The sequence below is a fragment of the Peromyscus leucopus genome, chromosome 23 (genome assembly GCF_004664715.2).
Source record: "Peromyscus leucopus breed LL Stock chromosome 23, UCI_PerLeu_2.1, whole genome shotgun sequence".
Taxonomy (NCBI): Eukaryota; Metazoa; Chordata; class Mammalia; order Rodentia; family Cricetidae; genus Peromyscus; species Peromyscus leucopus.
In genome coordinates, this window is record NC_051082.1 from 42,634,769 (window position 1) to 42,647,353 (window position 12,585).

A 12,585-nucleotide genomic window follows, 5' to 3' on the forward strand; every position below is an offset into this window, starting at 1 on the left:
CTCAGCCCCATTTACATTTATCTAGAGATCAAGTATGACAAATTGTAACCTTTCTGCTTGTGTAACCTGTCTGCCTTCTCCTTGTTATGATGTAAATCTCCAGTGCTTACTACCTTATGACATATGGATGTTACAGGCATTTCAATTTTTTGGCAGCCTCAAATACATTTATGTTAGTATGACATTTATTCTGGGTTCTTCCTCATGTATATCCTATTAACTGGAAAAGCTGGTAAGCATTGGATTACTCATTGCTGATAATCATTTTTTTATAGCTCACCCTTCCAAAGTGTTAAAAAAATTAATGCTCTAGCATACACTTCTGATGCCGTTAAGGAATTTTTTTTTTCTGAGACAGGGTATCTCTGGGTACTTTGCACCTTTCCTGGATCTCGCTCTGTAGATGAGGCTGTCCTCAAACTCACAAAGATCCACCTGGCTCTGCCTCCCAAGGTGTAAGCCACCACCGCTGGACTTTTTTAAGGAATTTTGTGCTACATTATGTATTATACATAAAACTGGCCTCTCTTGTATTCCTCAAAGATGAGAAATTGTAGATGGTTCTATTAAAGTTTTGGTTGAAAAAATAAAAAGTGGGAGTACATATACCCTCTTACTTCTACAAATCTTCTAAATTGTACTTTTTAAATTATTTTTTGAGAACAGAACAAAAAGGATTAACTGGAGCAGGGCATTTATGGGTAGACATGCTTAAGAAGGAGACCTTTTTACAAAGTTCCTGCTATATGCGAATGGTGTGATCCTGACCTTGTGTTCAGGTAGAGGAGAGGATGCTTGTATTTTCCCACTGGAAGCTGATAGATCATATTGGGTCCCACAGTACCTTATCCTGCATTCCCATGGTATGAAGACATCTGCTGTAGTACAGGGGACAGAAGGTAAGGATGCAGAGGATGATGACTTTGAAGGCAGCATGCAGTCCAGTTCACCCTTGCAGTCCACCTGTTATTACAGGGCCCACTCACAACTTGGGGACAGATTAAACATCTCACTGTAGAGTGAATATGAGTGGTCAAGGAGACATAGAAGCCTGTTATTCACATTCAATTTATTTTAGCAATTTGGGCATTACTCCCTGCCAAACATGTAGAAAGTGCAGAAGTCTTCTGGGCCTGTATGGCTTACACTCCCTTTGGCCCATCCAGTCACATGGGAAGACCTGCCTACTAGAGAATTTACTAATGGTGTGCTAGTTATTTTACAATCTGATGTTTCACCTGTGGTGCCTGGCACTACTCACTTTAACTATATTGTTATATAACAAATTATTCCTATTTGTTTGTTATTGATGGGACAGTATGACCATGTTCTTCTCATGTGAATGAGTGGCAAAGCCCATAGCCAAGGGTCCACGTGGGATCAAAAATCAAGCATCATCAAATTATTCCTCATTCTGATCGCCCATAAGTTACCCCATTGTTTGGACATTTCCAAGAATGCAGTGATTTTCCTGTGCCCTGATTCAGAATGGAATTCCAATTGAGTGGCTTGTTCCATGATTCTAAAGAAACTCTCGCCTCTGAATGGATGATCTGAGGAGCTGGTTGACTTGTCTTAGTGGTGCTCACCTGGTCTGGATGAAGATAACTTCCTAGAATCCTCTCATTGGCCACTGTTTATTTACACTATCTTCAGATGAACAAGACATTAGGCTGTGAACCACTGTCCTAGATAATGGGGTGACCTACGGAATTTTTAGAGAAAATGCATATCATTTTATATTTGACCTCACTGCTTGTCTTAACCCTCAATACATGTAACAGACTGAGAGTCCCTCTGTTAAAGAAAGGGTGATCACTTCAAAATTACATGTGTTACTTCCATCCTCACTAACTGTGTAGATGCCTTTGCTCATGGGAGCCTTCTTTTACTTTAACTGTCTTCCTTTGTTGTGGTTCGTAATGATGCTTTAAGTATGGTGACTTTGCACAATGCGTTCTTATTGAACTACATCAGGTTTGTGCTAAAAAAAAATCTCTAGATTTTATTTTAACTATTTTTGCAGTACTACAGTTCTCAAGTCAGAGGCTACTTCCACATTGGCCATCGCCCAACTAGTGTAACTGCCCATTTTGTTAATCAGATTCCTTATAATACTTCTGGAGCTTTGGTGAATAAACATAAAAATGAACACAACAACTAGAACCTAATTAAATGCTTTAAAAGTTTGGATATTGAGCCTAAGAGATATAGTACAAACAATGCAATGTTAATCACTTTTACAGTATCATGCTGGCTTTAGATACATCCATAATGTTCCTTTAAGTTATGATGAACATGAATGGAAATGGAAGAGAATTAAAAATATTTGCAGGGAATATGGCCACATTATAATGTTATTTTAGATTTCCTAACCATCAAGCAAATAGTTACTGACATGTGCCATGCTCATCATACATTCAATTCCCTTTGGAGCCAGCCAAAGATTTATTACACAAACTGCCAGATGTAATTTCCTTAACATTGGTAAACATTTGTTCACTATTATCCTCAGATTATTTAGTGTTGGTAATTTGTTTAATAACATTAGAAAGCATTTGCTTGTTTAAAGGTTATCTGGGGCTCCTACACATTTAAACACAAATAACACATCTGGCCATGAAAAGTAAAAAGTGAAGAGGAGGTACTCTTTGTTGAGGACTAATCCAAAGTTCTCTCAGACACCTTTGCCAAAGGTCAAAAGGCATGACATTTCTGTGGCATTCCAGGAACAGATTTGCAAAGCTCCTCTCTGGGTCTAGAGCCAGAGCCTCTAGGAAATTTTGGTTGCAGTTTCTGGCAATTCTACTCTTTTCCCTGGATTGTGGTAATCAGTTATGAGGCAGCAGTGTTTGAGGCATCCTGGATTCTCTTTGCCAAAATTTTCTGACTTAACTCTCAGCTCACCTTTGGACAATTCCCCCTGCAAATAGTATGTAAGAAGCTATGGTGATTAATAAACTTCCTTGGCATAAGTCATGCGATTATGAAAAGCCTTACAATTAGTCCCAATGTCCATTTGAATGGATGAACTGACATGGGGTTTAATGATATTTGTATAAGTAACACAGTTACAAGAAGCAAAGTAGGGAACCCAAAACCACTCACCCTCCTATAGTTAAGCATCGTCCCAACAAAAGGCAGAGGTTTGGGGCCAGGAATCCCTAGCTTCTTAAAAAATCCATGAGAAGAGGTTCCATACCTAAAACATGGAGGAGAAAATCAGCTCTTGAGTTTGTTAATCATACATATAAATATTCATATTCATACATATACATACATACATATATTCCCACATTATAGAAAACATACATATATACATATACATACTAACTTATGTATATTATTGATGCAATATTTTATATGAGTAGATACACACACATCTATCATCTATCTATCTATCTATCTATCTATCATCTATCTATCTATCATCTATATACTTGGATGCAAATATTGAGAATTACCAGAATTTATCCAGTGAGGGGAGAGGTGGGCAGAATATAACATAAAAATTCAGGGAAATAATCCCCTTCATATACCATCTTACTATAAACTTTTTGGTTATTACTTGATGGTCTCAGTCTCAGAGTTAATATGTAATAAAACTTAATAACATGAGGTTCAATGATGCTGAAGGACTCTCCAGACTTAGAAGTAAACACACATCATCAGTTTGAGTAACCTGCAGTTCACTGTAGTACATGAATCTGCCTCAACATTAATTAAGAAGTGAACAGTGAGGTTACTCAGAGTGGGAGGATAGTCCACCAGCAGAGCCCCCACGACAAGACTCTCTGACCTTTTATGTCCCTCAGACTGAAAACTGTGCAGAGCTTCCCAGTTGCAGTTTTTGGACTGGGGAGATGGCTCAGCAGGTAGCATTTTCTGCTCTTTCAGATTATTCAGGTTGGTTTCCTAACCCCCAAATGACAGCTAATAACAGTTTATAATTCCAGTACCTGAGAATCCAATGCCTTGTTTTTACTTACATGGGCATCAGGCATACATGTGATATGCATACATACATTCATGCAAAATATTCATAGGGGCAATATAAAAATTATATTTTTAGGATATAATTGGGGTTTTGATGCTGCAGTTGCCTTTGAGTCATTTATGCTCCTGCAAGTAACCTTTCAAACACATTCCTGTGGTAACTTCATAAACTCATGTCTCTCTGAGGTGGATTTTGGAGGAATGGCTACATTGATCTGTCAATTGTTCCCTACTGAGGTCAAAGGATATTTGTTCCCATCTTTCCCAGAAAACTCAAATAGCTCATTGTGTTATCCATGAACTCATGAGGCAATGAACTCCATAAAGCATCATTTCTCTGTCCTGTTTCTTCTTAGACCCTACACAGCACAAAGGCAGGTTTCTGTACTTAGATGATCAGCCACAGCTCTTCGTTTACTGTCAGTAACCCAACAATGTTGGTGACAATTCTCTCTTGTACAGGCAGGCATGAGTCTAAGTAATCATTATTATCTCAGGTGTAGTTTCTCTCATTGTGGGTTCAATATTCTGTACACCTTCCTATACAATGTGACAAACTAATGACAGAAAACAAAATAAGAGAAAGAGGGAACTGTAATCATTTTAAGCCTGCTCCAGATTGTCTCCCAGTGTTGGATATTTAACAGTAGTTGAAAACATTTGTCTGAAAAGCACAGTGAGTTAAATGCTTTAGGTTACATTAGAAATGTGTTTGGCCCAACTCGTGATCCTCCTGCCTCTGCCTCCTTCAGCAAATCCTACCGGCATGCGCCACCACCACCGGCAGTTACCAGTGGTCCAGGTAACTACCAGAACTCGGAAAAGTTGGTTGAACTTGGGATTGACTGGGAGGCCAAAGATTTAAAAAGCAGAAAATTCTCTCAAGACACAAGTTGTGTGATAATAGTGTGTTTTGTGTGTGTGAATGAGAATTTGTAAATGTTGAATTCTAGGCTTCGACAATCATTGTCAGTGCGGATTAAGCTGCAAGTATTTATGTTTTAAACTTAAATTATAAAGCTAGTTACGTCTTTCTAAAAACTAGTTTTAATGTTTATGAGCATATTTTACCTACATTACCTTTTCAGGATGTTGAGAAAGATGCATCACAATCACAGGCTGGAGGCTGGGAGCTAGATGGTTTTGAGGAAGAGGTCTTGGTGGACTCTTTCATAGAGCAAAGGGAAGCAATGCCTTCTGGGAAATGAGCTAAGTTTTAATCTAGTCTTTAAGATTAGAAGTCAAAAACAAAAATATTAAGGAAAGGAAAACCTAATTGATCTTTGAAGTATTGTTATGTGGAATTGAGTGGGACTTTTGAGGCCTTTCTTCCAGAAAACAAGGACTTGGTTGTCAGGCCTATATTAGGCCTAAACCTTGGTGCCATGTAGTTGTACTTAAATCATTTCAATGGAAAGTGTCTTAGTGATTGGAACTTCTAGTGCAGTTTGGAGTTCTTCCATTTGAAAAATGTGATATTTGCATGGGATTGTTTGAATCTTGTTTTCTAGTCCCTCCCCATCACCACCCTCATAGTCTGAAGGTAGATTTTTCTCTTGATAAAGGAACAAAAAAGGTGAACATCTTGTTTGTAAATAGGTATCTAGTAACTAGTGGTAAACTTGAAATGGTAGAATTCTTTAAAGCCTAATTCTAGGTAGCCTTAAGAAAATGTATCTTAATTATTTTTGAACCTGTATTCAACTTGTTTTTTTCAAATATCTTAAGTTATATTTTCTTTTTCAGAGCTGCTTCTTATTTGGGGCTACTTTTTTTTTAATTGAGGCATAATTCATAAAAGGTATATTGTTTTGATGAGACTTTTTACAACTGTGGCTGGATGTCTTTCTTTAGTCTTCCAAGAAGGGCCATTTTACTTTTTTAGAGTTACTTTTTAAAGTCATGAGGTCAACAACTTGGACTACTATGCATGTAAGTGCTAATGCAAATTAAAGCCCAAATTGACCTCCAGCAGCAGTTCATTCTATGTTGACAGTGAGAGAACACTTTGCCTGTTAGGATACTGTTACTAGTGGACTGAAATGCTGAAGAAACCCCTCCCCCTATTTTGTTTTTTGCAAAAATCAAGGTATATTCTAGGGTTTCCTGGTTGACCTCAACAGATAAACTGAGATGATAGTCTTAGTTCAGAAATGATCTGAATGTAGATTTACAGTCTACGTGTACAGCTGGCTAAGTGAGATCGCTTTCACAGTTCTGCATGTATCCCATTGGCTCCCCATTAGTCACTGAACTCTTAAAACTGGTATTGTAACATTATCACAATGTTTTGCGCCAATTTTATAAACTTTACAGTGCAATATGTGTTCCTTTTCTGAGGCAAACCAAAGGTATATTTCTCAAGGTTCTGGTGCTATCAGCAGCATTCATGGAGGATTTTTTATACATTTGTAATAGATAGAAATAAACCAGAAAAAAAGAAGAAAAAAAAGTGGTGGAGGAAAAAGTGACCACTGCAAGAATACTCAAAAGGGCTGAGAGTTGCAAATGCCAAGAATGGCTTTGCATAGTAAATGGAATAGAACAGCTCTGAACTAGAGCTTACTTTTCCTGGTTTGGTCTGACAGAATGATTGAATGCTTTTGTACAAAAATCAGAGCCTTAAAAACAAAGATTTGGTGAGATTGTAAAATGGTGTGCCACTTTGGCAAAACAGTTTGGTGGTTGGTCAAAATGCAAAACATTGTTACTCTGTTACTCAACAATTCTACCCTTAGGAATATATCCTCAAACTGCTGAAAATGTTCACCTATGAAACATGTACATGAAGGTTTACAGCAGTGTGTTGCTAATAGTAAAAATGTTAAAACAACTCAAATAGCTATCAAATACTGGAGAGAAATAAAATGTGGCTTATTCATACAATAGAATATTATTAAGACATAAAAATGAATGAGTAACTGACAGATTAAATGACTTTGGTGAACCTTCATAATTTCATTTGTAGATCTTTCCATTTCTAATTTATAAATACATTTGGGGTTATAAATTATAAATGTACTGCCTCCTGTCAACATTGTATACTTCTATTTGATTATTTCTGTGTCAAACATTATATGGAAATGTTTCCAAGTATTTTCTGTATTAACTGTGAATGAATAGAACAAAATAAAAAAAAAATAATAAAAAAAAGAAATGTGTTTGGCTATGGGTGTATGAATTTCCATTGCATTATCTCTTTTGGTTTTCTGACAGTGAAAAATGGCCCAAGAATCATCCTAACTCTAAGGCCACAAAGGAGAGGCAGTCAACCATTTACTCACAGGTAGAGGAGCATCAGGAAGGCAGCCAGAAGTGTCCATGCTTCCATGGAAAAGTTTGGAATCAGGTCCATTGCTCTTTTCCTTCAAGAAATCTCTCTCTGACTTTTCCCAGTAGGTGAGGACACGAGTTCACTGTTTATAGCTCAAGAGGGATCATGTGGACTTTGCATTACAGGTTACCCGTATTGCTGATGATTGCATATTTGCTAACCCTGGTGAGTTACTCAGTAACATTCAAACTCAAGGTTAGAAATTTGTATTACATATTAACTCTAGGAACAGGACCACCAAGTGTTAACCTAAAAGTTAAAAATAAAATGGCAAGTGGAGGGAATTAATGCTCTGAATTTTTATGTTATGTTCTGCCCGCCAGTTATCTCTCTGGATAATTTCTTGTAGTTGTCAATATTTGTTATATATATATATATATATATATATTATATATATATATATATATATATATATATATATCTCCTCATAATAGACACTAATCCTTGAGTGAGTATATATGTGAATATGTGGAGAATATTACTTTAAGGTGTGTTTCTTTTGTTTATGTTGCATTTTTTTAACTCTGTGAAGCTGTGATATTTGGACTGCCTAAAATACTTGATTGTCTAATAAAGAGCTAAACAGCCAATATCAAAGCAAGATAAAGGATAGTCAGGGCTGGCAGGCAGGAAGAATTAATAGAAGAAGAGAGGGAGAAGGAACAAGCCAGAGAAGGAGAAGGACTCCTGGGGCCAGCCACCAACATAAACAGAAAGTCACAGGGTAAGAGGAAGAGTTACAGAAGTAAGTGAATGTGGAAAAACCTAGAGGCAAAATATAGAGAGGATAATTAAAATTAAAGAAAGCTGGAAACAACTAGTTAAGCTAAGGCTGGATGTTTATAATTAATAATAAGCCTCTGTGTGTGATTTATTAGGGAGGTTGGTGGTAGGCCTCCCAAAAGACAATAACAAACAACAAATATATTTATATATGTATGTGCATAAGTGTCTTAGTTAAGGTTTCTATTGTTGTGCAGACACCAAGACCATAGTGACCACCTAAAAGTTTGTAATAAAATGGATAGATTCTTGCAGTTGTCAATAATTCCAAGAAAAAAATATATATAAATACACACACACACACACACACACACATATATATATACATATATATTTAAAAATTAGTATACATGGCTCAAAATTTAAATATTGGCATTACCTTGGAAGTTCAGTGTGGTTGCTCAGAGGGTGAGGATAGCCCACCAGCACAGCCCCCTGACAAGACTTTCTGACCTTTTCTGTCCATCAGACTGAAAATTGTGCATAGCTTCCCAGGTGTAGCTTTTGGGCTGGATAGATGGTTCAGCAGCTAACAGCATTTGCTGCTCTTGCAGAGGACCCAGGTTCTGTTCCCAGGTGAGAAATAATGGTTGACACTGTCTCTTGTGACCTACACTACAATCTTGATTGGAGAGCTCCCACAAGTGAGTTTTTTTTGGTTTGTTTGTTTGGTTGGTTGGTTTCAAGATCATTTTTCATATTTTATTTTTTATTTTTCTTTTATAATTTAATTTAATTTTACATATCAGCCATGGATTCCCTTGTTCTCCCCCCCTCCCACCCTTTACCTTTCCCCCATCCACCCCCCATTCCCATCTCCTCTATGGCAAAGACTCCCCTGAGGATTGAGTTCAACTTGGTAGATTCAGTCCAGGCAGGTCCAGTCCCCTCCTCCCAGGCTGAGCAAAGTGTCCCTACATAGGCCCCAGGTTCCAAACAGCCAGCAAATTCACTGAGGACAGGTCCCGTTCCCCCTGCCTGGATGCCTCCCAAACAGATCATAACTACTGACAATGAGGAAATCCAGAGAATCATCAGGTCATACTTCAAAAACCTCTACTCCACAGAACTGGAAAATCTAAAAGAAATGGATAATTTTATGGAGAAGTACCACGTACCTAAGTTAAATCAAAACCAGATAAACTATTTAAATAGTCCAATAACCCCTAAGGAAATATAATCAGTCATTAAAAGTCTCCCAAGCAAAAAAAAAAAAAAAAAAAAAAAAAAAAAAAAAAAAGCCCAGGACCAGATGGTTTCAGCATAGAATTCTACCAGATCTTCAAAGAAGAGTTAATACCAATACTCTTTAAATTTTTCTACACAATAGAAACAGAAGGAACATTACCAAACTCCTTCTATGAGGCTACAATTACCCTGATTCCTAAACCAAACAAGGATATAATAAAGAAAGAGAACTACAGACCGATCTCCCTCATGAACATTGATGCAAATATACTCAATAAAATACTGGCAAACAGAATCCAAGAACACATCAAAACAATTATCCACCATGATCAAGTAGGCTTCATCCCAGTGATGCTAGGGTGGTTCAACATATGGGAGTCCATCAATGTAATACACCATATAAACATACTCAAAGAAAAAAACCACATGATCATCTCACTAGATGCAGAAAAGGCATTTGACAAAATCAAACACCCCTTTATGACAAGTGAGTTTTTAAGAATCACACAAGACAGGTGGGTGAGATGACTCCATGGTTAAGAATTCTTTCTGCTCTTGCAGAGGACCCAGTTAGATTCCCAGCACCTACATGGTAGCTATGTTGGTTTGGGTAGGAATGATTCCCAAAGGGTCATATATTTGGATGTTTGGTCTTAGAGGGTGGTGCTTGTGGAGGGGCTGTCCACCACTCCCACATTTCCCCAGAGTGCTCTTGAGTAGGAGCAGCAGGAAATATTAGTTAGAAGAAATAGAGAGGGGAGATAAAGATAGAAATTACAGGATAGCCTTGAGAGGACCTGGAACCTATTCCAAAAGGCTCTGACTATCTATGTGCTAGGGTATATAAAGAAATGCCACAGGATGGAAAAAAGACCTCCCCCAGCACAGCCAAGTGCAGACCATCTCAGAAAACTGCACTCTGGCCCATGGTCCAATCATCCCCTCTATGCAGACTCTCTGGGTAAAGCCACTAGGAAACCTGAAAATGGGCCCCCACAGGTCCCCCTTTCTTAATGTATAAAAAACAACTCCTTATTAAGAGCTCATATTACTCTCCATAGCTGTCACACCTTCAAGTATAGGAGTAGAGTAAGACAAAGATATCTTTTTTGAAATGGTCTAAGGTGACTAAAGCAGTCTTAGCTGCATCCAGCCCTATCTAAACCAAAAAATTTAATGCAATTGCAAACCTAAAGACTCCCTTAGTTCCATAATTAACAATAACAGGTTAAATATTGCTATAAATAGTTACAATTCTCTTAATCCTACTACTGAACAGAACCATTTCTATTTCTTACTAACTCAAGAAATCTTCTGATGTATTCACATCAAACTTAAATATTTCCTTAACTTCACCAAACCAGGGTGTGTTTATATCAATAGGTTAACATAATATCATAACCATTACTATACACCATTATAATTCCTACACATGCACTCAACCTGAATTCACTCACAACTCTCCCTTTTCTTTATAATTTTTTACACAAAATCTTGAATGTAGTTAGAAAAAACCCAAATTTCATCATTTAAACAATTCCACTTGTAACACAAAACCAGTTCCATAAGTAATTCCAATTTTACATAAACAGTTACATAAAACAATTCATGTATCACCACAGTTAATAAATCATCTTGAGCCTAGTTAGAAAAAAAATAGATTTCTCCATTTAAACAGTTCCTAGTTCATCACCATAAGTAAATTCAAAATTGTCCTGTTGTAATGGAATCACTGTTGTTCATTTCATTTCTTAAATCCCAAAATTCAAATAATAAATTCTGGTACCAGCCTTCCAAATATGAAGAAATCCATAACCAAAATCTTTTTTGTAGTTTTATCTCATTTTTTTTTAAGTTCAACAAGTTCAAATAAATTCTGGTACTAGATTTTCACTTCCAAATATGAAGAAAAATTTTACAACCAAAAACTTTTTGCAGTTAACAATTTTAGTTCAAACAAGCGTCTCTGCAACTTCATTCTCAAGCCAGAGACATTTTTTAGTTACAGTAACATTTTAAACTGCAGCATTTCTGCTGCTGGCTCAGGTTATTCTCTGTGGTGTTGATTTTCCATGTGTTTCAGCTGCAGATGCCTGGCTGTGGTTGTTGTGCTGGTTCTTGCATCCACCATTCTTAGTTTCTTCGCAGCTTCTGGAGCTATTGAAACCACTCAGAGTGCCAGCTTGCAGCCTGCTAAGACACTACCCTCTGCGTCCCAGGTTTCTTCACCATACACATTAAGCATACATGCACAATCAACAATTACACGTTTTTTACAAACTGACATATAACATATTAACATACACTTATTTATAAGGAAACTCTATAGGAATACCTTAGTAAATATATTATTATATTCATTCTATAGGACTACCTTAGCAAACACTTCTTATTTAAACTTATATCATGGATATTTACTACATCTTTTTACTTACAAGTTTATTATAGGACTACCTTAGATTTTCTTAAGGAAATTCTATAGATGTATTACGCATCTAATTTAGTAAACACCTAAAGATTTCTTAACACCTAGAAGAGATTTAACACCTAGACAGAGAATAATATTCTACACTTTACTCTTAATTATCTTATCATTAGAACCATTTGAAAGACTCTTTAAACAAGACAGGAAGTATGCAAATCATTTCTAAAGTTCTGAGTTTTTAGTACAGTTCAGAGTTTATAGTCAGTTTTGATATCATTCTGAAAGTTCTTGAGATTTTGAAACAAGAGTCTGATTCTTTAATGCCTCTCTCTTATCTCTGGGATTTAGTGAATCCTGTTGCTATGCATTTCAGATCTTTTATAACAAATCTATCAAGAGCTATCTCAGTTTACAGCAACCCCCCAAAAATAATAAAAGAGAAGAAAAACCTTGTAATGAATATTCTGTTTCTGAATTGCTCAGCTGTTAACTCAATGGACAATTTCCCAACAGAAGATAATTGTCTAAGTTGGAGTGGTGTTGCAGACCTACAGCTTCCAGCAGCTTCCTCTGTGTGCCAAAACCATTGCTATAATTCATTACAAACTTCATTACAAACTCCTCAGCAGTCTGGAGGCCTCCGTATACTCTTAGTATCCCCATACTGCAAGATGGAACCTCAATATCAGCAAACCTGATTTAGCTGCCTATCACTCCAGTTCCTCTAGAGCAGTGTCCTTAGAGCTAACATTCAGAGCAATGTTCCACACTCATCACCAAACTCTGAGACAATTTACCCTCTTATTAATTAATTTTTAAAGCCAACAAATGCTGATGTTTCTGATAGATTTTTATTAGC

At 36.8% G+C, this 12,585-nt stretch overlaps 1 protein-coding gene across 4 annotated transcripts in view; it reads right to left on the reverse strand.

The window, feature by feature from the left end:
* Window positions 1-7,439, reverse strand: part of LOC114687273 (cytochrome P450 3A13-like) — a 52,581-nt gene extending 45,142 nt beyond the window's left edge. The window contains exons 1-2 of one of the 4 annotated variants that reach the window (XM_028861962.2): window positions 7,281-7,437; window positions 3,109-3,202 (exon numbers count right to left, since the gene is read on the reverse strand). In XM_028861962.2, the coding sequence (XP_028717795.1) occupies window positions 3,109-3,202; window positions 7,281-7,351 (165 nt within the window). In that variant the 5' untranslated portion in view covers window positions 7,352-7,437. Of the gene's footprint in view, window positions 1-3,108; window positions 3,203-7,280 lie in introns of those variants that run through there. The other 3 variants (XM_037198468.1, XM_037198467.1, XM_037198469.1) reach the window with 3 other exon arrangements.
* Between the last annotated feature and the right edge of the window lie 5,146 nt (window positions 7,440-12,585).